General features: G+C 49.9%; 1 protein-coding gene across 1 annotated transcript; it reads left to right on the top strand.

Moving 5' to 3' along the window:
• Positions 1–281: 281 nt before the first annotated feature.
• On the top strand, positions 282–7,895 carry WFDC2 (WAP four-disulfide core domain 2). The gene is given in 4 exon segments (NM_213947.1): positions 282–390; positions 1,004–1,147; positions 4,121–4,273; positions 7,752–7,895. Coding segments are annotated over 3 exon segments (372 nt in total). The 5' UTR covers positions 282–314; the 3' UTR covers position 4,273; positions 7,752–7,895.
• Positions 7,896–25,033: the final 17,138 nt, after the last annotated feature.

The raw sequence follows: 25,033 nt of genomic DNA on the forward strand, positions 1-25,033 counted from the left end.
GGTGGGAGGGAGGTGGGAGGGAGGTGGGAGGGAGGGGTGGACAAGGGTCCAGCTGCAGCTGGTCAGGCTGCGCTGGGGCTGGAAGGAGCTTAGGTTCCTGGTTCCCACTGGGGCCAGAGTGACACCTGATCCCGGGGGATTGTGAAATGGCTCACGGTGGCAGCCCGCCCGCCTGCCCGCCTGCCTGCGTTGTCTGCTAAGCCCTCGACCAGCGCGGTTTCGGCCCCGCCCACACCCCACGCCCCCCCAGGAACGCCGTTAAATCCCCTCTTCCGGACGGCGCTGCACTCCTGCACCCCGCCCTGGCCAGCACCATGCCTGCCTGCCGCCTGGGTCTGCTGGTCGCCTCCCTCCTCCTTGGCCTGCTGCTGGGCCTCCCCCCAGTCACAGGTGAGTGGGGCGGGGAGACGCCTGGCGCCCAGAGAGGCCGAACCAGGAGCGCCAGGATGGAGCCCGCCAGAGGCTTAGCCTCTCTTGGGACAGAGAAGTGAGGATCCGGGGGCAGAAGTGGGGAGATCCATAAAGACTAAAATGTGGGGAGCCCTCGTGTCTAGAGAGGGTGACCCTTGGAGCTCTGGGTGTGTGGTCCACGGTGCTGGAGGTGGGGAGACCACTGAAAGCTGACATTTGGCGGGGGTAGGAGGGGGACTCTTTGCTGATTGTGCAGACTGGGGGGGAGGGAGGAGCTGGGCATGGGGGGATGCCCTTTGCCTGGACATGGGAAGACCCTAGACGCTCAGCTGTGCGGGGGTCCCCTAAGGATTGCAGGCTTAGGATTGCCAATGGTTAGGTGACTCCTGTCCTCCCAGGTGTGGGGACCCTGTCCTGGAGGTGGGGCTCTCTGAAGGCGGCGGGGGCGGGGGGGGGGTGCCCAAGGGGGGAGCCCAGGGCCAGAATTGCAGAATTCCTGAGAGATGGAGGTTCGCCCCCCCCCAGCCCAGGACAGGAGGTGGGCCTCCTCTGGGAGGGGGGACTGGGCTCCTCCCGACCGTCCACCTCGCAGGCACAGGAGCAGAGAAAAGCGGCGTGTGCCCCGCGGTGGAGGTGGACATGAACTGTACGCAGGAGTGCCTCTCGGATGCGGACTGCGCCGACAACCTCAAGTGCTGCAAGGCCGGCTGCGTCACCATCTGCCAGATGCCCAATGGTAACCCCAGGGGACCCGCGCCGGGCGGGGCGGTGCAGCGGCGGTTGGGAGGAGGAGGGAGTGCCCAGTTCCCTTCCGGGAACCGGGGCGCGACCCACCCAAGGGTCCCTGGCCGGGTCGAGGTGGATGGAAGCAGATCAGCCTGTGCTTTGCCTCCCATGGCCTCCGTGAGATCTAGGTGCTAGGTATCGCCGAAGCGCAGACAGGGGGTGGGGTGGGGGTGGGGTGGGGGAGGGAAGTCCCCCACTCCTCCCTGGATTCATTACTCTGCTGTGTGAGAGACTTCCGGGAGGCACCGCGGGGCCGTTGTTCCGGAGCATTGCTTTCTGAGATCAGGGGACCCGGTTAGAAGTTTCCTCCTGGCTGACATTAGTCCTTGGACAGCCTGGGGCTGCGCCGGGGCTGGGTCCCAAAGCATAGGGCCCTCATCCCTATGGGAGTCCCTATCCTGGGGGCTCCCCCTGTCCTGGGGTTAGGACTGGACTCCTGGCCGGGCAAGACGCCTTGAATTCCTCGTCCAGGTGGAGATTTCCCAGGCTTAGAAGAGCAACCAGCCCATCAAAGTTGAATGTAAGGCTTCAGGGAGAGGAAGTTGCACCACCATCCTTGGCGGGACAGAAGCCATAGCATAGGGGGTTCCCTTTTCCCTGGGTGATGGGAAGAAATCAGGACCCCCTCCCTGAGTGCCCCTCCCCTTTCTTCATCTTTTTCTTTTGTCTTTTTAGGGCTGCACCCTCAGCATATGGAGGTTCCCAGGCTAGGGGTTGAATTAGAGCTGTGGCCGCTGGCCTATGCCACAACCACAGTGACTAGGGATCCGAGCCAAATCTGTGACCTACCCCACAGCTCACTGCACGCTGGATCTTTAAACCCACAGAGTGAGGCCAGGGATAGAACTTAAATCCTCATGGATGCTAGGCAAACTTGTTTCAGCTGAGCCACGATGGGAACTGCTCGCCCTTCTTCATCTTTAAAAGCCTCCCTTCCACTCTAAGGACTGAGTGAGAGGGAAAGTGTGTGCAGCTCGCCTGTCCTGTACAGGAACGGCTAGAGGTCAGCACTGTCCAGCAGGCTATGCGGCTCCCATCAGAGCAGGAAGTGGCCGGAGACAGCGTGGACCCCCAGCTTCTCATGTTCAGGGGGAAAAACTGAGGACAGGAAGCAGGGACAGGACCTGGGCCCCAAGGTGTTGGGCTCACTGGTCTTTACCCAGAATGTCGCCCCTGTGATGGTCCTGCCTGGTGATTCTTGTCGATGCCCCCAGGGGCTGGAAGGTGATAAGGACAGACTCAGACACTGCTGGGGGTTGGTGGGGGAAGGGCCCCTCAGGGGCTGTTCTGGGTCTGGAGGCCTCTAACCTGGACCCGAGGGAGGAGAACCAGAAGGAGAGGTGGCCCCTGGGCGAGAAAGCGAGAGGCAGACAGACAGATGAGAGAGGAGGGAGAAAAGAGGGGTCTCGGCTGTTGCGGGGGCGGGCGAGGGGCAGTCTCTGCTGTTCCCTGGTCTCAGATGGACAAACCGAGGGAGGAAGAGGGCCAGGGCCCGATGGCTCCTGAAGGCGAGTCCTAGTTGTGCCCTCTGCTAGCTGTGGGTCCTGAGCCGGTGGCTTGAGCTCTCTGAGCCTCTGCTTTCTCGTTGGCAAGAAGGGATGAGACGCTCAGGTGCTGCAGGCCTGACCTGAGGCTAAATGAACCCTCCGTGGAGATGTGTCCGCAGGGAGCAGCGCTGCACACACAGTGGCTTGTCTAGTGAGAACCCCGCCGCCAGTGCCCTTCTGTGCTGGGGCAGCTCGGGACTGAGAGCCCCTGCCCTTCTCTGGGGAGAGGGTGTCTGTGCAGGCGGGCAGCCCCTCCGGTCCTCTGCAGTGCCCCCCAGTTCTGTGCCTGTTTGACCTGGGGCTGGGCTTGCTCCTGGGGCTTCTGGGAAATGAGCCCAGCTCCCTTCTCTTTGACCCTGGGAGTGGAGCATGGGGTGTCCGTGTGTGTGTGTGTGTGGGTGGGTGGGTGTGGACATTGGAAGGCTGAGCTCAGGTGTTTGTTTTACTTCTGATCAGCAGTGTGGTGCTGGGCGATGCTTTCCTCTCTCTGGGCCCCCTCCCCTCCTGTGATGGGAACAGGGTAGAAACCTCGCCACGGAGGAGAAGAGATGAGCTGTGAGCATTAGAGGAGACAATAGGTTTACATAAAGGGTATTGTAATCGGCACAGCTTTGTAGTGGTAACTGTGTGTGTGTGTGTGTGTGTGTGTGCAGTCCTGGCTGTGTGTGTGGATGAGTGAATGTGTAACTGGGACTGAATATATAGGAGTGAAGAGATGGTGGGTGTGGAACTTCTCACCCATGCACTGGGCTTCACAGCTTACGATGCAGCAGTGCATGGTGCCCAGACTTGAAGCTAGATTCCTGGATTTAAATCCTGTCTCTACTCTGTACGACCTGAAGCAAATTACTTGATCTCCTGCTGCCTGAGTTTCCTCATCTGTAACATGAGGAAACAGTAACTGTTCCTTCCCCCTTCTTTCGGGATTTTTGTGAGGATTGGATGAGTTAATATGTCAAGTGGTAAGTGTTAACTGCTATAATAGCTCGTTATTATTATTATGACAAAGCACTTTAGCTTTGCAGGGAGAAATTATACATGCCTATTGCCTCCATGGCTTTCACAACAGCCCCATGATGTGGGCACCTTGGATCGCATGTGACACTTGAAGATATTGGGGCTCTGAGAGATTTCCAGTGCCAGGTCACCAAGTTCGGAAAAGGCAGCGCTGAGACTCAAAGTGAGGTCCTGCGATCCCAAACCACTGGGGGAGAGAGCAGAGGAGGGGGTGTTTTGGGCACTCTTCCAAGGTCCCCTGAGACCCACTCAGGCAGGCAGCTCTCCCGTTTGTGAGTCCAGGGGAAGGTCAAGTGTGGAGACACGTTCATCTCCCTGGGTCCCCTCTGCCCACTCTCCTGACTCCTTTTTCTTTGCAGAAAAGGAGGGCTCCTGCCCTCAGGTGGACATCGCCTTTCCCCAGCTCGGCCTCTGCCTGGACCAGTGCCAGGTGGACAGCCAGTGTCCCGGCCAGTTGAAATGCTGCCGCAATGGTTGCGGGAAGGTGTCCTGCGTCACACCTGTCTTCTGAGGTAGGTGCCCGGGTCGGGGGGTGGTGGTGGGGACCTGGATGCCCAGGTGTGCTGACACCTGCAGAAAGCTGAAAAGGAGGACCTGAGCTGACACACTGCTGTTCACTTAGCGTGCTGTGCTGTCCTTTGAGTTACTTTCATCCGCTTCATAGATACTCACCGAGCATCTATCCCGTGCCCTGCACTGCTCTAGGTGCTGGGGTCGCTCTGTGAGTGAACTCAGCGGACAACAATTTCTCTCTGATGGGTTTATGGGTTAATGAATGACAAGCAAAGTGACTAAGCAAGTATATTCTGTAGGAGGTTAGAAGGAGATCAATGCCCTGGAGAAAAAGAAAACTCAAGGCAGATAAGCAGCGGGGGCACAGCAGGGAGAAATATCGCAATTTTTTTCACGCCCCCTCCAAGAAGCCAGCGTTTGAACAGACTTGATGGAAATGATGGAGGGAGCCCTAAGCAAGGAGAAAGTTCCAGGCAGAGGGGGCAGCAGGTGTGAAGCGGTAGCATCCTTGCTGAGTTTCAGGAAAAGCCAGAAGGAGCCTGGTGATCAACCGGAGGGCAGTAGATGAGAGGGTCAGAGGGGTAAATGGTAACAGGAGGGACCTGATCCAGCACAGAAGGACTTTGGTCTTGACCCAGAGATGCTGGGTCCTTGGAAATGGACATGCCCTAACTTAGATTTAAAAGGACTCCTCTGGCTGCTGTGTGGACACCTTAGACCAGCCATAGAAGAAACAAGAGGGACCAGCTAGGAGGCTCCTGCCAGAGGCCAGGCGGGAGATGATGGACTGGGTGACCTGAGTGGCTGGGTTTGAGACATATGGGAGGGTAGGTGGGACAAGATTTGCTGATGAATTGGGCCATGAGAAGTTTTACTTCTTTTCCCCTTAACACCCGAGCAAATAAGGCAGCAGCTGGCAGAGCAGATCTGTCCTGGAAGGAGAAAGTGCCCAGAGGGCTTCAGGAAGTAGGAAGCTCTTTGCAAGGCCAATGCCAGGCAGCAGAGTTGACCTTTACCTTTGCAAGCGTGGCTTTTCAGGACAAACCTGGTAGAGATCCATTCATTTCAGGTCAATTTCACAAATGCCTCTTGGAGTGTGTGGAGCACTTGCTCTGTGGCAGGCAGGGCTCTGAGCTGCAAGGAGGATTATGGAGCCTCTCTTTCCCCACATCCAGTTGAAAATAAAACAATATTAAGTCGTAAAGCAAGCATAGGAATGTAAAGAGAGGGGAGGTCCCATTGTGGCACAGTGGAAACAAATCCGACTGGGAACCACAAGGTTTCAGGCTCGATCCCTGGCCTCGCTCAATGGGTTATAAGGATCCGGTGTTGCCATGAGCTGTGGTGTAGGTCAAAGATGCGGCTCAGATCTGGTATTGCTGTGGCTGTGGTGTAGGCTGGCAGCTGTAGCTCCAGTCGGACCCCTAGCCTGGGAACCTCCATATGCTGTGAGTGCAGCCCTCAAACCAAAAAAAAAAAAAAAAACTTAGAGAAACAAAACCCGAGGGACATGCTTCATCAGCCCACAGGGGGACCAACACAGTGCTGCCAGCTCTGTGCCAGGTGCTGGGACAGAAGGTGACCACTGTCCTTCCTCCCTGAGCTTGCAGCCCTGAGGCTGAAATGGACAGAGGGATGGACACTCCCAGAGCTTGTAGCCAGCACTGCAGTGGAGGGCAGGGGTGTGTGTGATGGGGACACAGGAGGAAAACCTCACCCCGGTGGGGATGGAAGAAGGAGGAAGCAGGCTTAGAAGGGACCCTGAGCCAGGCCTGAAGGATGAGTGAAAGGTCAGTAGTGGGGTCAAGTACAGAGGCGGGGAGGCTGTTTCAGGCATAGGGAACAGGACAAGCAGGAGCCTGAAGGGCCCTTTGGCTGAAATCTTACTGTTGATGGTGCTGCTTCTGACGAGTGCTCAGCCACAGGACTGGCGGCTCAGTGATGGAACCTGCTATTTCCAGGATGTGAGGACCGAGACCCAGGCCCCCAACTGGCTATTTCGGTGCCTAAGAGAGAACCACAGTCTCCCAGGGCCCAGAGCTCTTTGGTGATGCCAGCTGCCTCTCACCTCCCTGAGTGCTGGCAGCAGGGGCTGGGCTTGCAGTCTAGGAGACTTGGATTCATGTCTTTGGGGTTTTTTTTTCCTTTGGTGTTTTTGCTTTTGTGTTTTGCTTTTTAGGGCCACACCCACGGCATATGGAAGTTCCCAGGCTAGGGGTCCAGTCGGAACTTCAGCTTCCAACCTACACCACAGCCTCAGCAACGCAGGATCTGAGTCATGTCTGTGACCTACACCACAGCTTGTGGCAAAGCTGGATCCTTAACCCACTGGGCGAGGCCAGGGATTGAACCCTCATCCTCATGGATACTAGTGGGTTTCTTAACCTGCTGAGCCAGGATGGGAACTCCTAGAAGACCTAAATTCAACTTTCAGCTCTGACGCTTTTCTAGCCCTTTTCACCTCCCTGAGCTGCGAGTATTTTGCTTATAAAATGGGATAAATAGGAATTCCCTGGTGGCTCAGTGGGTTAAGGACCCAGCATTGTGCCATGGCATGGCTTTGACCCCTGGTCCAGGGACTTCTGAATGCTGTGGGCATGGCCAAAAAAAGCGGGGGCAGGGGGTATAAGTAAGATATTTTGATCAGCTAATCCCAGCTTAACCTAGGGAGTGGGGACATGGTGGAACTTTCTGATGGTAGAGGGATTCTTCAGGAGATAAGTGACAGTGGCCTCTCAGGAGTATTGCAATGGTCAGTGAGGACCATGGTATGCTCAGGTGTGTCCTGCGAATGGTCAGAAGCAGAAGTGAGTCTAGGACCTTCTGAGAAGTGTGGGCAGAGCCCCAGAGCCTGAAGAAGGTGAAAGCTTTGGGAGTCCCTGTTGTGGCTCAGCAGGTTAAGAAGCTGATTAGTATCCATGAGGATGTAGGTTGGATCATTAACCCCTTGCTCAGTGGGTTAATGATCCAACGTTGCTGTGGCTGTGGCGGCTGTAATTCCAATTCTACCCCTAGCCTGGGAACTTCCATATGCTGCAGGTGCACCGCCCCCCACCAAAAAAAAAGGTCAGGTTTTGCTGGGGTGGGGTACCATGGAGTGGGAGGAGCTTTGGTCCAGAATTTAAGGCACAGGACTCGTGTCTAGTATCATGGATATTGGGGTTTTTTTTGTTTGTTTGTTTTTTGTTTTTGTCTTTTCTAGAGCCGCACCCTCGGCATATGGAGGTTCCCAGGCTAGAGGTCGAATTGGAGCTGTAGCTACCTGCCTACGCCAGAGCCACAGCCATGTGGGATCCGAGCCGAGTCTGCGACCTACACCACAGCTCATGGCAACGCCGGATCCTTAACCCACTGAGCAAGGCCAGGGATCAAACCCGCAATCTCATGGTTCCTAGTCGGATTTGTTAACCACTGAGCCACGACAGGATCTCCATGGATATCGTTGCTGATGGTTTTATTACGATTTTCTTCCTCTAGCTCCAGCCGCCACAGCCCGAGGCATGGGGGAGTGGGAGATCCTGCCTGGCCCTGTCTCTCTGGCTCCAGCCAGCCCTCCTCTCTTTCTGGCCTCTGCGCTTGCTCCTGAGCTGACAGCAACTGCTTCTTTTACCAACCAATAAAGTGATCACTTCCAGCACTGGCGGGGCTGTGGCCTCTGTTCTTACTATCCTGGCCCATTCCACCAGAGACTCTGGGTTGAGATCGGGGAGGGGGAGGGGGGGGAGGGGAGGGGGAGGGGCAACCAGATCGGCCAGGCGCAGAGTCTGGCAAGAGGTCAGCTCTGACACAATGAACATGCATTCAGGGCACTTCTGTGGGCGGCAGTGCTTCCCCAGGTGAATCAGCCCTCAGCGGCTGTTGGAAGAGAGACCTGGGGCTCAGAGAGGGGACAGAATGCTTCCTAAGTTGCTGCGATTCCTTGCTGGGGGTTCTGATAACAATAGCAGCGTGTGTGCCAGACGCAGCCTGGCTTGCGAGATCTGGATCCATCAGATGACACAAATTCGTTGATGACAGTCTCATGGCAGACACTGGACTCCACTAAATTACCTGCCTGGGGCCATACAGAAAAAAAGATGGCAAAGCCCGGGTCCTTTGTTGTAGTTGCTTTTAAAAATCAAAATGTTGGAATTACCATTGTGACTCAGCAGGTTAAGAACCTGACTAGCTAGCATCCATGAAGACACAGGTTTGATCCCTGGCCTCGCTCAGTGGGCTAAGGATGGGGCATTGCTGTGAACTGTGGTGTAGGTTGCAGACAAACGCAGCTCGGATCCCTCGTTGCTGTGGCTGTGGTGTAGGCCAGCAGCTGTAGGTCCGATTCGACCCTAGGAACTTCCATATGCTGCGCGTATGGCCCTAAAAAGGAAAAGAAGAATCAGACTGTTATTTTACTATTTTGTATAAAGAATATATTACATGGGCCAAAATTCAAAAGATAAAAAAATGAATACATAACAAAAAGACTTTTCATCCTTGGCACTCTCCCTCCGCCCACAGCCACTCGCTTTCTCCTTCGTGGCTGTGATGTACAGTGCCTGATGTGGGATCTCAGTTCCTAGACCAGAGATTGAACCAGAGCTGCAGTGGTGAAAGCACCGAGTCCTAAACACTAGACCACCAGGAAACTCCCCAGTTCATTGTTTTCTGTGGAGGCCCCGAGGGCAACCAGTTTCTTGTGTCTTCCTTCCAAGACAGAGCTCCAGCTCACTCTCTCTCTTCTTTCTTCTCTCTCTACCCCCTCTTTATCCCCCATCCCTTCTTTCTTTTTTTGAGAGGTACCACATTCATTTAATTTACGCTGAGGTACACATGACAAACATCAGAACCTTGAGAGCAGATTTCTGAAGATAAGTGCCTTGTAAGCATATTTTATTTAAGAGCATTGGCAATGGCAATCACAAGCACCCTTCTTTCTATAGCTATTTTTCCTCTCCTTCTCTTCCTCTTAGCTCTGTAATCTCTCTCCATCTCTCTAGGGATATTTAGATAGAAAATTCTCCTCTACTACACCTTGTTACATGAAATATACACTACAGCCATTGTGTTGTTTTGGGCTTTCTTCACTTAATATGACTGGACAAGCACTCACAGCATAAAGGATTTCTTCTTGCTTTTCTATGGCTGTATAGTATTCCACTGTTTGGATGTGCACAATTTATTTCGGTGACTATTTAGGTTGCTGTCAACATTTTACACATCTAGATTTGCACCGGAGTCTGATGATACCAGAGTCCCATGCTGGTTCCACTGCAGTGATCTCTCACTTTAATCCCTGAGCCAGGAAGGAATAGTAATAACTCTGGAATCCCAGGGTATGGTTTATGTCCTCTGCTCCTCCACCCACTGTGGAATGTGAAAGATCGGAGCAGCAGGAGCAGGATGGCCTGGAGACAGAAAGCTTGGTGGCTTGGAGTTTGGCCACCTTATCTTTCTCATCCTCTTTTGGGTCCCTGCCCCAGGCTGTGAACCAAGGGCTTCTCCATCCATCCCCACGGGGCTACAGGTGAGCAAGTCTACTGGACAGGAGTGAAGGTGCTCAGTGCATAAGGCTGTTCTTGCCAATAGGTGGCAGTATAGCTTTTCTCCTAGCGGTCCCTGTTCTGGTTTCTATCCTTGTCCAGGGTCCCATCTCCCCAGCCCCTCTAGGCAGAAGCGAAAGCCGCCAGTGATGGGCTGTGTAGGTAGAGTCGTTAAGGACTACGTGTGGCTACCACCCCTTCCACTTTCCCCTTACTTCCCCCAACTTTGCACTCTGAAACAGAGCCCTGGGCAGGGTTTTGTCTAACTCAGGGATGGCAGAGGCGTGTGCCTTTTGTATGCCCACCGTCATTTTGTCCATCAGCACTCAAGCCACAAAACATGATCACTCGCGCTGCTCCTCGCCAGCGATGCTTAGCTTTGCCTGCGAGGAGAGCTCCCAGGGCCAGGAACCCTGGTAAACCGCCGTCCCTCCAGAGCTCAGGGCAGGGTCTGCCATCTCCAACAGCAGACTGCTTCGCTGTTGTCTCCAAACCTGATCTCTAGTCCAGAGGGCTGGGTACGGTAAAACCTGTGTAGAAACAAACATCTATTCTTCAGCCAAGTGCAGGTTGAGGGTTAGAAGGATAATAGAAAGTTGCACATGAGGGAGCAGAGCTTAAAAAATGAAGTTCTAAAGACAGACCAGTAGAGGGCAGCCCAGCCCGAGGACCAGCGTAAACAGAGTCCTCAGCTCATTCAGGAAATATTTATTGAGTACCTACTATGTGTTCTGTTCTAGGTGGTGGGGATTTGACATCAAGGAGGTGTGAGATGTGTGCATTTACGTGTGTGTGTTCGCACATGCACGTGTGTGTGTGTGTGCGTGTGTGTGTGTGTAGGGTGAGGGGAATAGTCAATAAATGAATGAGCCAACACGTGTAACATGTCAGGTGGCGGGAAGATCACGGCGAACTATAAAGTTGAGCAAGAGGTCTGGTGGGTCAAGGGGATGGGATAGAGGCCTTGCCTTAAAGAAGGTCTTCAGGGAAGGTCTTTCCTCCGTTGTCATTCAAGTCATGAGCTGAGTGAAGAAGGCCACGAGCCACGTGGAATCCATGGGCAGAGCGGTCCAGACAGAGGACACGTCCGGGGTTAAGAACCTGAGGTCAGAGGGTGTACGAGGTGCTTGAGGATCATGGCTGGAGTGATGAGTGGTTGGGAGCATGAGGGGTGACGGGGTCAGAGAGGAACTGTGGGCACAGACCACAGAGGGCTATGTGGTCCCTACGAGGACTTTGCCTTTTATTCGGAGGAATTTAGGAGCCCGGGGAGGGGTTTGAGCAGAGTGATGATGTTATCCGACTTACTTTTGAAAGACATCCTTCTGGGAGTTCCCAGGTGGTGCAGTGAGTTAAAGACCTGATGTTGTCACTGTGGTGGGTGGCTTGGCTCGGCGTGGGTTTGATCCCTGGCCCTGTAACTTCCGTCTGCTGTGGACGGGCCAAAAGAAAAGAAAGAGAAAAGAAAAAGGTCTCGGAGGTCCCATCTCTGTGCAGCGGAAACGAACCTGACTAGGAACCATGAGGTTGCGCGTTCGATCCCTGGACTCGCTCAGTGGGTTAAGGATCTGGTGTTGCCGTGAGCTGTGGTGTGGCTGGGATCCTGTGCTGCTGTGGCTGTGGCGCAGGCCTGCAGCTGTAGCTCCAATTGGATCCCTAGCCTGGGAACCTCCATATGCCACGGGTGTGGCCCTAAAAACCAATTTAAAAAAAAAAAAAAAAAAGGAAAAAGCTCCTCTGGCTGTTATGCTAAGAATGGACTCTGGGGGCGATGTGGAAGCAAGGATAGTAGTTAGGTTATCCAACAAAGCATGGAAGAAATGACTTCTTCTTCTTCTTCTTTTTTGCTTCACCTATTAATTTATATGATGCCCCCAAACTGCCAGCCTTACTGCCCTGGGAGCTAGGGCTGTACCAGCTATAGTGGCTCCCGAGGTTCCATTTGTCCTGTCCATTGATGCAGCTACCGGAAACCAACTCCTGAAATAATCATATCACGAGCACAATGCATACTCCCCTTGCTGTCCCATGACCGCATTTACCCAGCTGATAATTCTCCTACAAGGTCATGGCAAAAGTGAGAGGAGGAGGAAAACATAAACACAGAATGATGGCTGACAACTCTTCAGCCTTCCATTCGGTGCTGCCATCTGTTGGTAAGGGTCTGGTTTGTTTAGCTATTAAGGATGGTACCTGGGGGGAGCTGCAATATCCCTCTCAGCCATTCATAGATTCTGCCTGCAGAGTGCAGAAGTCCTAGACCCAGAAGTCTCCGTCTATCGCCCCAGCTGGGATATCAACCCCGAAGAAGCCCAGGGCCCAGCCAAACCAGGTCATTGAATGAAAAGATGGGGTCCCCTAGAGCCTAGAGCTACTGTATCCTGGTGTTTGTAGCCCTCACGCATTTTTTCTTTTCTTTTTTTTTTTAGTGTCTTTTTAGGGCCACACCTGTGGCATATGGAAGTTCCCAGGCTATAGGTTGAATCAGAGCTGCAGCCACCGGCCTACGCCACAGCCACAGCAACGCTGGATCCGAGGCGAGTCTGCAACCTACACCACAGCTCACGGCAATGCCAGATCCTTAACTCACTGAGCAGGGCCAGGGATCAAACCCGCAACCTCATGGTTCCTAGTCGGCTTCGTTAACCACTGCGCCACAATGGGAACTCCTGCCAGTTTGCTTTTTATTTTTTTGTTTTTTAGGGCCTCACTTGCAGCATGTGAAAATTCCCAGGCTAGGGGTCGAATCAGAGTTGCAGCTGCCAGCCACAGCCACAGCCACAGCCACAGCAATGCAGGATCTGAGCTGTGCCTTCAACCTACACCACAGCTCATGGCAACGCCAGATTCCCAACCTACTGAGCGAGGCCAGGGATTGAACCCATGTCCTCATGGATACTAGTCAGATTTGCTTCCACCGCGCCACAGCGGGAACTCTCAAGTTTGCTTTTTCCATCAAGGAACTTACTTTCCTGACTTCCAGTGTCCTCATTGGTAAGATACAGATATTAATAAAATCTTCCTCTTCGACTGTTGGAAATATTAAATGAGATAATGTACAGAAAGCACTTAATCTGGTTCCTGGCATATCATAAGTGTTTCCTAAGTGGCAATTATTAAAATTTTGCTAGAAGGTATTATGTGTTGAAAGCTTTAAAATGCATGTCCTCTTTGACTGAGAAATTTCACTTTTTAGAATCTATCCTGATGAAACAAATGCTCGGCCTTACTTGTAATATTGAGAAACCGTAGACAACCTTTGCTCATGGAAGCTTGCTTAAATGAATTATGATCTATCCATTCCGGGAAAGCTCTATACCTTTTAACGGTTATGCTGCAGAACATCTAATGACATAGGCAAATCTTCACTCACTATAGCTAACTGGTAAAAGCAGGTTATAAATCTGCTATAATGTATGCTCCTAAACTATGCTCGTCCATTCTTCCTGGAACGTTCCTCTTTTTTTTTTTTTTTTTTTTTTTCGGTCTTTTTGCCTTTTCTAGGACTGCTCCCGCAGCATATGGAAGTTCCCAGGCTAGGGGTCGAATCGGAGCTGTAGACACTGGCCTACGCCAGAGCCACAGCAACGCGGGATCCGAGCCGCGTCTGCGACCTACACCACAGCTCACGGCAACACCGGATCCTTAACCCACTGAGCAAGGCCAGGGATCAAACCCGCAGCCTCATGGTTCCTAGTCAGATTTGTTAACCACTGAGCCACTATAGGAACTCCCCTGGAACGTTCTTTTAAAGGCTTTAAGAAGCGTGCTCATTTGGAAGATTTTCCTCCAGCAGGATTAAGAAATCCAATGAGCTGTCAATACCACATTAAGAGTGTTAGTCTCGGCCCCCTTGTTGCTTATCGAGCACCCACTAGCCTTCTGGTAGTTTCTTCTTTCTGGCACTTTCTGTTTATCTTTTCATCTAAGCAACTTTCATAACATAGCAGTTCTCAGAATCCAGGTTTGGTGATGTAAGACTTTCTGGGTATTTGTACTCATAGGAACCAGGTCCTCTGAGTTTTGAGTTTTCACCTGTGAGCAAATGTCAGGAAAGAAGGACAATGAAATGGGGAGACCCAAGAATTGAGTCTTTATTTTTTCATTTAGTTTTTATTTTATTTTTTGTCTTTTCAGGGTCGCACCCACAGCATATGGAGGTTCCCAGGCTAGGGGTCTAATCGGAGCTACAGCTGCCAGCCCTAATGACAACAACAAATCCAAGCTGCGTCTGCAACCTACACCACAGCTCATGGCAATGTCAGATCCTTAACCCACTGAGCGAGGTCAGGGATCGAACCCACAGCCTCATGGCTCCTAGTCAGATTCTTTTCCACTGTGCCACAACGGGAACTCTGGGAAGTTATTTTAAAAAGGTGTTTTAAAACCATGCTTACTTTTAACCTTGTATTATTTCATAATAATGGAAAAATTGGAGGAGATCCTGTCGTGGCTCAGCGGGTTAAGGACAACTAGAATCCATGAGGATGTGGTTTCTATACCTGGCCTCGCTCAGTGGGTTAGGGATCCAGTGATGCCCCAAGTTTCAGTGTAGTTTGTAGATGTGGCTTGGATCTGGCATTGCCCTGGTTGTGGTGTAGGCTGGCCACTACACCATGACCCGGGAACTTCCACATGCCTCAATTGAAGCCATAAAAAGAAAAAAAAATTGAAACACACTTTCAACAATAGATGATTGATTGGCTAGGTAAATTACAATGCTTTGTAGGTTAGAATATAATATTGCCATTAACAATAAAACTGATGGGAGTTCCCATCGTGGCGCAGTGGTTAACGAATCCAACTAGGAACCATGAGGTTGCAGGTTCAATCCCTGGCCTTGCTCAGTGGGTTAAGGATCTGGCGTTGCTGTGAGCTGTGGTGTAGGTCGCAGACGCGGCTCAGATCCCACGTTGCTGTGGCTCTGGCGTAGGCTGGCGGCTACGGCTTCTGTGGCCCTAGAGAAATCCTGACTCCAGGGCTGTGTTCTTATTGGAAAATCAGATGTCCTGGCATATTTTCTCACGTATTTGTTTCCTTAAAAATTGTTGTCCTGGCCATTACAGCAGCTGTAATAAAAAGGTTCACATTCAAAAGTTCTCCCATTGTAAAACTATTGCAGGTGGGAGCCTCCACAAAGGCCATTTTCCGTAGGAAGTTTGCATATGTTTGCAGAGACATCTTTGCCTAAAAAGAGAAAGTGGTTGAGAGAGGCCAAACCCATCGCCTTGCCCTTGTTGGTCCCATATGCCGGGGGGCTGGCCACAATTGCAAGGCCGTCTGTAGTAGCTGAGGGCTGTGTTTCCCCACCCGTCCCACCTGGCCCATCCGGGCACAGCCTTCTCCATCCACAGAGAAGTGGAGGGTTTTCACTCTGGAAGAGGTGCCGTGAAAACCCAAGACTTGATGCTCCAACTCAAATGGATACAAACCCCAGCCCAGGCACTTACTACGGTGTGTGGTTGTATCCACCTAACTTCTCCAAATCACCCTCTCTTCACTTGTAAAATTAGGGAATTCAACTCCATGGTCTTGGAGGGCCCTTCCAGATCTGATTGTCTAGGATTTGATGAGAAGATCTCTCAGGCTTCCACCCCCTGTCTCACTGTCATTTTAGAACAGGTGTCTGAGAGTAAAAGGAGGGTGACCTGAATCTGAGAGCCAGGTTGCAGCTTGACTCAATCACTTTCTAGCCGTGTGAGCTTGGAGATCGCCTATATATATATATATATATATATATTTTTTTTTTTTCTTTTTATGGCTGCTGCTGCGGGCATATGGAAGTTGGAGTTCCTGGGCTAGAGGTGGAATTGGAGCGGCAACTGCAGGCCTATGCCACAACCACTGCAACTTGGGATCTGAGCCACCTCTGCGACCTACATTGCAGCTTGTGGCAGCGCCAGATCCTTAATCCACTGAGCAAGGCGAGGGATTGAACCTGTATCCTCATGGATACTAGTTGGGTTCTTAAACCACTGAGCCACAACCGGAATTCCAGATCACCTGTATCTTTGACACTCAGTTTCCTGCACTGCAAAACGGGCGTGTACCATCTGCATTGCAGGCTTACTGAAGGGCGGGGGATGACTAATGGAAAACAGTGGTAAATAAAAAGTATCAGTAGATCATAGCCGCTCTCACGACTCCTTCCTTAACCAAGAAGACTGAGAATGGGGAACTCGCCACCCTCTTTTCTGCAGCCTTCATGCTTAACCCAGGCCTGGCTCTGAGTTAGTATATGTTTGTTAACAGGGACGAAAAGCCACGAGAGCCTCTGGGACAGGGTAACAGTTTTCTTGGGTTTTCCTTTTAGGTTCTTTTCCTGTGAATGGCTTTCTCCTTGGAATTACTCTTTAAGGTAGATATCAGACCTTGCCACTTTATATGAAGAAACTAAGGTCAGAGAGGTGAGGTGTCTTTCCTAATTCATGCTAGAAGGTATTCGGGCCAAGACTAGAGCTGGGGGGCCCTGGCCCTCTTCCCTGGCTATTCTTGGAGCCCCCATGCTCCATGCCGACCTTGTCCTAATTCTGATCGAAGCTCTTGATGGAGGGTGAGGAGCAGAAGTGGGAGAGAGCCCCAGAGTTGCATGGTGGCACCCAGGTAGCCACCCAGCCTGGGGTTGGCATTTTAGGGAGAAAGGGGACCCAGGCGGAGGAGTCGGATCCCACATTTAGCCCATTCATCTCTAACTTCTTGAGGTCCATGAGGCTGGTCCATTCTTGGAACAGAGCATCCGTCCAAAGCACGATTCTGCCTTTTTCCTTTGGCTTTATCTCATCTGAATTGATCAAAGACCACTTTCTTTCACTTCACAGTGGGAGTCCCGTTAACAGTGATGAAACAGCAGCTAATGTTTGAGTGCCTTTACCTTTCCAGGCACCACATGAAATGCTTTTCTCTCACTACTTCTCTTGAAGCCACACAGGTTCTTGCAAGGCTAAGAACCCCCTTTTATGGAGTTCCGTCTTGGCTCAGTGGGTTAGGGATCTGGCATTGTCACTGCTGTGGCTCTGGGTACAGCTGTGGTGTGGGTTTAATCCCTGGCCAGGGAATTTCCACATGCTGTGGATGTGGCCCCCCGAAAGAGGAGCCCCCCCAATTGTAAGTGAGTTTAAGCTACTTGACCATTGTTACATGGATAGCGAATTTCAGGACCAGGACTGGGAACCTTGTCTGTTCAGCTCTAATAGCTTTTTTTCATTCATTCAACAAACACTGAGTTCCCACAGTGTGCCAGGCATAGATGTTGTCTCTCTCCCTGCTGGGGGCTCCCAAGGAATTGTGGGAACAATATACACACTGTTGTATAGAAAGGGGGCCCAACTTTGGTTTAGAGAGTCATTCTGTCTAGAGAATCACCCCAACTATCAGGGTCCAGCACGTTCCCCATCTACCTACTTTCCCAGATCCTCCAGAGATTCTGATCTTTTGGAAGACAAAGTCAGCATGCTTTAGTGGCACTTAGGGAGCCTCAGATCTGAAGTCCAAGGTTGAGCTTTTGAATCCAGGTGTTCCTGACCTTGAGTGAGTCATTTAACCTCTGTGAGCCTTAGTTTTCTCATCTATAAATTGAGATTAATAAAGCTGGTTTAGCCTTTTTTTCCAGAACTGGCACAGGTGTTCAAAGAATATACAAGTTCTTCATCCACTGTAAATGCACACACACGTGCCATGGTGCCTTTTTGGAAACGGGAGTACCACATTTTGTCTCTACACAAATGTGTTACCCATCTTTGCACATTAGTGGTAACTCTTCCTTCTCTAAATCCCTTGACACCATGTTACTCATTCTGTGGCCATTGCTTCTCCCAACCAGAGTTCACACAATGGTGGGCCAACCCTCTCAGCACCTGCAGATCTTCACTGTATTTCCTTGAAGGCTCCTCCCAAGCCTGTCTTTCCACGTCTCTCTGGTACATCTTCTTTAGCACTTTGGTGGGTCTACCAGCATTATTCCCGGTATCTCTTTCCTTAGCTCTCTTAGGCGGTCAAATCAGTTCATCAGAAACCAAAACAGGAGTTCCCATCGTGGTTCAGTGATAACGAACCTGACTAGTATCCATGAGGACGCAGGTTCAGTCCCTGGCCTCACTTAAGGTTAAGGATCCGGTGTTGCTGTGAGCTGTGGTGTAGGTTGCAGACAAGGCTTGGATCCCGAGTTGCTGTGGCTATGGTTATAGGCCAGCAGCTACAGCTCCGATTCGACCCCTAGCCTGGGAACATCCATATGCCACAGTGCAGCCCTAAAAAAAAAAGAAAGAAAAGAAGAAACAAAGAAAGAGAGAAAGAGAGGAAGGAAGGAAGGAAGAAACCAAAATAATGGGAGAAGGAGGGCCCCAGGGAGTGAAGAGATTGGCATTGGCCATTCAGGCAGAGGCATGGCAAGACTGCCTATGGGTGCCCTTGGCTGAGAGCTTACTAGCGAGCTCCCTGTCCTGGAATGAGAATTGACCTTTTGACACACAACTCAGAAGAGCAGTTTTCATCTGCACGGGGGGCAATTCTGCACCCCATCCCCATCAGTGTCTAGAGACATTTTTGAGTGACACAACTTGGGGATGGGGGCAGGGAAACTACTGGTAGAGGCCAGGGATGCTACTAATCATTCTTCAATGCACAGGACAGCCCCACAACGAAGAATTATCTGCCCCCAGTGCCAAAGTCAGGAAATCCTGCAGAAGAATTATGGATATAAATAATTTTTAATTTATAAAAGTATTTCCAACATTGGCAGCACGATATGGACTTCACGAAGTGAGAGCAGTGCTTAATGAGGTGTGCCTGTACTTATTTGGCTGAACAAGCCTTGTGGGTGGGTGTGGGAGGCACTGACCTTTCAAAAGTAGGCACTCTGTACCCGGTTGCCCTGGGGGATCTCTGGCCATGACTCAATGACTTGGCCTGTCCTCAGGTGATTTGGGTGTCATGGTTCCACTAATTCCCAAAGATAAGGGCTAGGGTGAGATTTAGTAAAGGCACATGAAAGAAGCTAGCAGGAAGCTCTTGCTAGCTATCCAGTACTTACACTCATCAAAGGAGTCTTGCTAACCCTATGTCAACCATGTGTGTGTGTGTGTGTGTGTGGAATGGATTAAATTACTTTTGACTGAGACCTAATGATTTTGCTGGTATAAGGATAGAGGAAGTCAATAAGGGTGGGATTTTGAAAATATATAGTCTCTCCATTTAGATTATAACCTCCATGTAAAGTTTATCTTTTCTAGAAGGGGGAAGGAGAAGAGTATCACTTGAGCACCGGCTACATGTCAGAGAATTTTTTGCCTTTTGACTCATTACATTCTCACAAAAAGTCCTTAGAAGAGATATAATTATCCTCCCAAGACAATAAACAGGGCAAAGAAACAGGCCTCGAGAGAAGACTTGCTTACACATATTTATCACACATACATACCAAGAGAGTCTATTTCTATTTTCACCTTATTTATGTTCAAAATAAATGTCCAGTGGGGAAAAAGAAGCTCAATCACTTTAATAGCAGAGTCAATTTATGTCTTCAGAAATACAAGTAGAATTTTTGGCAGAGGACAATTTTTAGCACTCTACGCCAAACAGCTTAAATATAAATAGGAACTTTAGAGTAGGGAGAAAAATGTCTCTAGAACTCAGAAGCCTGAAATTCTCCATAAGAAATAGGAAAGTCCCACCACGAGGCTCCAGGTTGACCCCTTTCCTGGGAGCTCTGCCCCTATAAATTTTGCCTCTGAAAGGTTGACTCATGAAGCTGTACCTACAGTTTATACTGTGTTTATTCTAATACGAATCTTTATTGTTTATGGAGTATCTCCTACATACCAGGCAGTATGCTACGCCCAATGCATAAATCATCTTGTGTGAGTGTCACAACAATTGGTTGGTACAGATTTTATTGTTTTTTATATTTCGTAGATGAGGAAACCATGACCCGGGGAAGTTAGGAGACATGCCCAAGTTTATTGGCCAGGCTGGGAGTGAATTTGCCTTTCTCTGACTCAGCCACCTGTTAAACCATTGTATGGTATCATTCTACCACCACCTTGCCAAGGAGCTCTGTCCTTCAGAAAGGCTTCTCCCTTCCATCACTTTTCCTACCCCAGAGAGGCCATCAAGTTTCCATGAACTCAATGCCTGTCCACTTCTAGGCTTTATTCCTTCTGGAAATGAAGTCCGGTAGAGGAAGGAAGGAACTCATAATATAGGAAGTAGTTTTTGGTGTGGCAGAGAGAGATCCTGGGCCTAGAATGGAGTTAGAATTGGAGTTCCCGTCATGGCTCAGTGGTAATGAACCCGACCAATATTCATGAGAACCTGGGTTTGATCCCTGGCCTTGCTCAGTGGGTTAAAGATCCAGAGTTACCATGAGCCATGAGCTGTGGTGTAGGTGGGCGGCTGCATGTCCCGATTTGACCCCTAGTCTGGGAACTTCCATATGCTGCGGCTGTGGCCCTAAAAAGACAAAAACAAACAAACAAACAAAAATAATTGGATGTGTATCTATTCACTTAGTTTCGGAAATATATGGTAATTTTGTTCCAGTATAGCCCCTTTTCCTGCCCCATCCTTTGTGCTCTTGCAATCTGTATTATATTTATATACGTCTTAGACCTGACAGTACAATGCTATAAATTGCTTTAAACAATCTTATCCTTTTTAAAGGAATTAAGAGAAGAGCACACACACGATTTTATATTTACCCACATATTTATCATTTCTGCTGTTCTTCATTCTTTCCTGCAGATCCAGATTATCATCTAGTGTCGTCTTGCGTCCTTAAGGATCAGGTCTGGTAGTATCAAATTCTCTCAGTTCTCCCATTGATGGGGGAAAGTCTTCATTTTGCCTTTATTTTCTTTAATTGAACTTTTTTCATTTTTTTAAAGTTTTATTGAAGTATACTTGGTTTACAAGGTTGTGTTTACTCGAAATTTGTATTGCACTGAACGCAGATTCACATGCAGTTGTAACACATATTACCCTTCACCGAGTTCTGGCAACAGTGATATTTTGAAAAACCGTAGTCTGATATCCGATATCACCACTGGGATACTGATTTGAAACAATCCACTGATCTCACTCTGATTTCCATTTCCTTGTATCCATTCATGGGGGGGGGGCACATGCACTTTTTTTTTTTTTGTCTTTTTGCCTTTTCTAGGGCCATTTCTGCGGCATATGGATGTTCCCAGGCTAGGGGTCCAATCGGAGCTGTAGCCGCCGGCCTACACCACAGCCACAGCAACACGGGATCCAAGCCACGTCTGCAACCTACACCACAGTTCACGGCAACACTGCATCTTTAACCCACTGAGCAAGGCCAGGGATCAAACCCGCAACCTCATGGTTCCTAGTCGGATTCGTTAATCACTGTGCCACGACGGGGACCCCTACATGTACTTAGTTCTATGCGATTTTTATAACATTTGTAGATCTGTACATGCACCACTACAGTCAAAATACTGCACGATTCTACTGCTACGAGGACCCCTCGTGTTCTCCTTCCCAGCTCCTCCCCTTCCCCAGTCCATTGCTCCTGGCAACTACTACTCTGTTCTCCATTTCTGAAATGTTGTCATTTCAACATGTGATGTAAATGGAATCACACATATTTAACACTTTGGATCGGCTTTCATTAAACCCCCATTCATCCCTGGAGACTCATCCAGGTTGTCACCTGCATTTCATTTCTTTGCGTTGTGGAGGACTTCTCTCTCCATGGAGGGACCATCGTTTGTTTAATGGAACACAGATCCTGCTGAAGGACACCTGGGCTCTCCTTGGCTGTTATGAATGAAGCTACTATTTTGTGTGAACATCAGTTTTCATTTCTTTTTTCTTGTTTTTTGTTTTTTTTTTTTTTTTTTTTTTTTTGTCTTTTGTCTTTTGTTGTTGTTGTTGTTGCTATTTCTTGGGCCGCATAGACCTTTCAACACATTCATGTCCAACTCAGGCACGGTCATGCTCATCACAGGGGCAGTTTTCCTTCCTGGGAAACCCCATTTAGCCGTGGAACTGAGTTGGATTTGCTTCCGCTGTGTCACGACGGGAACTCCCTTTTCAACTTTTTTTTTTTTTTTTTTTTTTTTTTTTTGCCATTTCTTGGGCTGCTCCCATGGCATATGGAGGTTCCCAGGCTAGGGGTTGAATCGGAGCTGTAGCCACCGGCCTACGCCAGAGCCACAGCAACGCGGGATCCGAGCCGTGTCTGCAACCTACACCACAGCTCACGGCAATGCAGGATCTTTAACCCACTGAGCAAGGGCAGGGACCGAACCCGCAACCTCATGGTTCCTAGTCAGATTCGTTAACCACTGCGCCAAGACGGGAACTCCCCTCTTTTTTCTTGTTGTTTTGTTTTGTTTTTGTTTTTTTAGGGCCGCACCTGTGGCATATGGAAGCTCCCAGGCTAGGGATCAAATTGGAGCTATAGCTGCTGGCTTCCGCCACAGCCACAGCAATGAGGGATCTGAGCTGCATCTGTGACCTACACAGCCGCTCACGGCAAGGCTGGATCCTTAATCCACTGAACGAGACCAGGGGTGGAACACAGATCCTCATGGATCCTAGTTGGATCCGATACTGCTGAACAGCAAGGGGAAGTCCCGATTTCTTATTATTAAATCCTCTCTGTTTGAAAGACTGTATATGGTTTCTGCGTCTTTTAATGAACTTGGGCTGATAGAAGGACAGTCTGGCCCTTTCAGCTTTTATAGTGGAATATTTCTCTTACCTTCTACCAAGACTCCCCTTCACAGGGAATTCTTCAGCTGTCAAAGTGAGATTAAGATGCTGAATATTAAAAGAGAAAATGACAAAGAGCCGTTATATCCCCCCTGATTTCCAGCTAGGCTGAGGGATCTGGCAATACCTTGCCTCCCTTCAAACCTGGATTTTAGTTCCAGTTTTGCTACTTTTTTGCTGTGTGATCTTGGTCAAGCCTATTTCCTACTAGAAGCTTTACACATGTGTAAAAAAGAGGGTGATTCTTAGGGCTGCTGGAGCCCTCTGCTCTCCTCAGCCCGCTCATTCCCTGAGTTTCCAAACCATCCACAGCTTCTTCTGGACATTTCTGGCTCTACAGGTGACTTTGAGGAGAGAATAAGAAGGAGGGGAAAGTGAGGGGTCCAAGGTCTTCATGGCACCACGAAGGTGTTACTTATGTAACACCTGAAGAGTCCACTCAAGGTCCCCTCGGGGCTCTAATGGGCAGAGCAATGAGCAAAGAATTGACAATGAAGAGACACAGCATCTTGCACTGAGACCTTTATAAGGAAGAGTGCTCCCTAGGCTCAGCCTCCAGGGCTCTGAGTTTCTTCTTGAGCACAAAAAGAGAGCAGACACTGTCAACTGCAAGGCACACTTTGCCATTTATAAGGACCTTTCTGGTCCATGGGTCCCTAGAACAGAACAATTCTGTTCCAGCCATTCATGTATGTCAACCTCAATCAAGGACTGAAAGGTACCCAGGGGATGGACAGGCACCCAGTTGCTTATGAGATTTGGCAGGGTTCCCGAGCTACCACAGTTCCTCCAATTTAGAGGTGCTCTTTGACCTTATCAGTCTACCACCTTTATCTTATGGCTGGGAAGCTGAGAGCTTGAGAGGGGCACCCCTCCTCCCTCCCTCTCCCAACCAGGTCATACATTCAACCAGGGGCAAAGCTGGACTCATAACATCAATCTCTTTATTCCCAGAGAAGCACGCTTCCCACAGGATGCAGACGGAAGATGGCTTGTTGGTACTTTGGGCTGGATCACAAAGATGCACAGGACTTGGGACAGCCTCCCCAGGAGAACAGAGGTGTGGACACAAGAGCAATGTAAATGTGAGAGATGCCACACGGAAGGACCACTGGGCTAGACGGTCACTCGGCAAAACTGCCCAGTTAGCGGTGTTTAGGGGTCTTCAGCCCAACCCTGGCCTCATTCACGCCTACTTTCAATGATTCGAGCATTGTCTCCTGATCTTCTTCTACACCAAGAACAGGCACCAATACATTTGTTAAGCCTTTGTTTTTTTTTTTTTCCTACTGATGAATCGGTCCAATCCACACATTCTGATAAAAATCATTTAGCAGTTCTTGTTAAAAATGCTGATTCCAGTAGTTCCCATTGTGACTCAGTGGCAATGAATCTGACTCGTATCCATGAGGATGCAGGTTCCATCCTGGCCTCACTCCGTGGGTTCAGGATCCGGCGTTGCTCTGAGCCGTGGTATAAGTCTCAGATGTGGCTCGGATGTGGTGATGCTGCAGCTGTGGTGTAGCTTGGCAGCTGTAGCTCTGATTTGACCCCAGCCAGGGAACTTCCATATGCCAGGGTATGGCCCTAAAAAAACCCCCAGATTTATTCCTGTGCTCTATTCCTAGAGATGGCAATTTCCTAGATCTGGAGGACCCGAATTTTAGACAAGACCCACCCTGCCCTAACGTAGGTGTTTGCTGACAGCATTTTCAGAAACAGTCATCAGTTTAACCAGCCCTTTGAAAGAGGGAGAAACTGAAAGATGAGGAGGAGAAAGGTCTTACTCAATAGTCAGTGGGCCCCCAACTCTCTTTCGAACCTCTCGAGGGAGGGCGATGGATGGGGGCTTTGGGGTTGGTAGAGGCAAACTATTCCATTTCGAATGGATAAGCAATGAGGTCCTACTGTTCAGCGCAGGGAACTCTATCCGATCTCTTGGGATAGACCATGATGGAAGCTAGTACGAGAAAAGGAATACACACACACACACACACACACACACACACACGCACACATATATGTATATAGCTACAGGATCACTATGCTATAGAGCAGAAATTGACACAACACTCTAAATCAACTATACTTTAAGAAAAGTAAAATGAAAAAATAAAACTAGAACCTCTTGATTCATGTCATACCAAACAATGAGTTTATTCAAAAGCGATGTCCAGGTTTGGGTGGGCTGTGGCGACTCAGCCTCTGGCTCGGGGGCTCCCTTCTCAAGCCTGGCGCCCTCTTATCCTGCCCAGTCCTCTCGGGATCCCTTTTTTCCTTCCCCTAGACTTCTCTACGTCTTTCCTTTCCCCCTTTCTCCCCCTCCTTTCCTCTTCCCTTCCAGCCACTTCCTTCCCATTGTTCCAATTACCTGCCTATGGGTGCAAATAAAATTTCCCCCAACTTAGCCATTTAAAGCAACCTTTTTCTTTTTCTCACTGTTTTGTGGGGGAGGACATGGGGGAGGAGTCAGCGTGGTGGTGCCCTTTTGGGGTCTTC

The sequence above is a fragment of the Sus scrofa genome, chromosome 17 (genome assembly GCF_054392235.1).
Source record: "Sus scrofa isolate SSC_HxYL_T2T_F1_AM1 chromosome 17, Sscrofa_HxYL_maternal_Yorkshire_Landrace_v2.0, whole genome shotgun sequence".
NCBI classification, from domain to species: Eukaryota; Metazoa; Chordata; class Mammalia; order Artiodactyla; family Suidae; genus Sus; species Sus scrofa.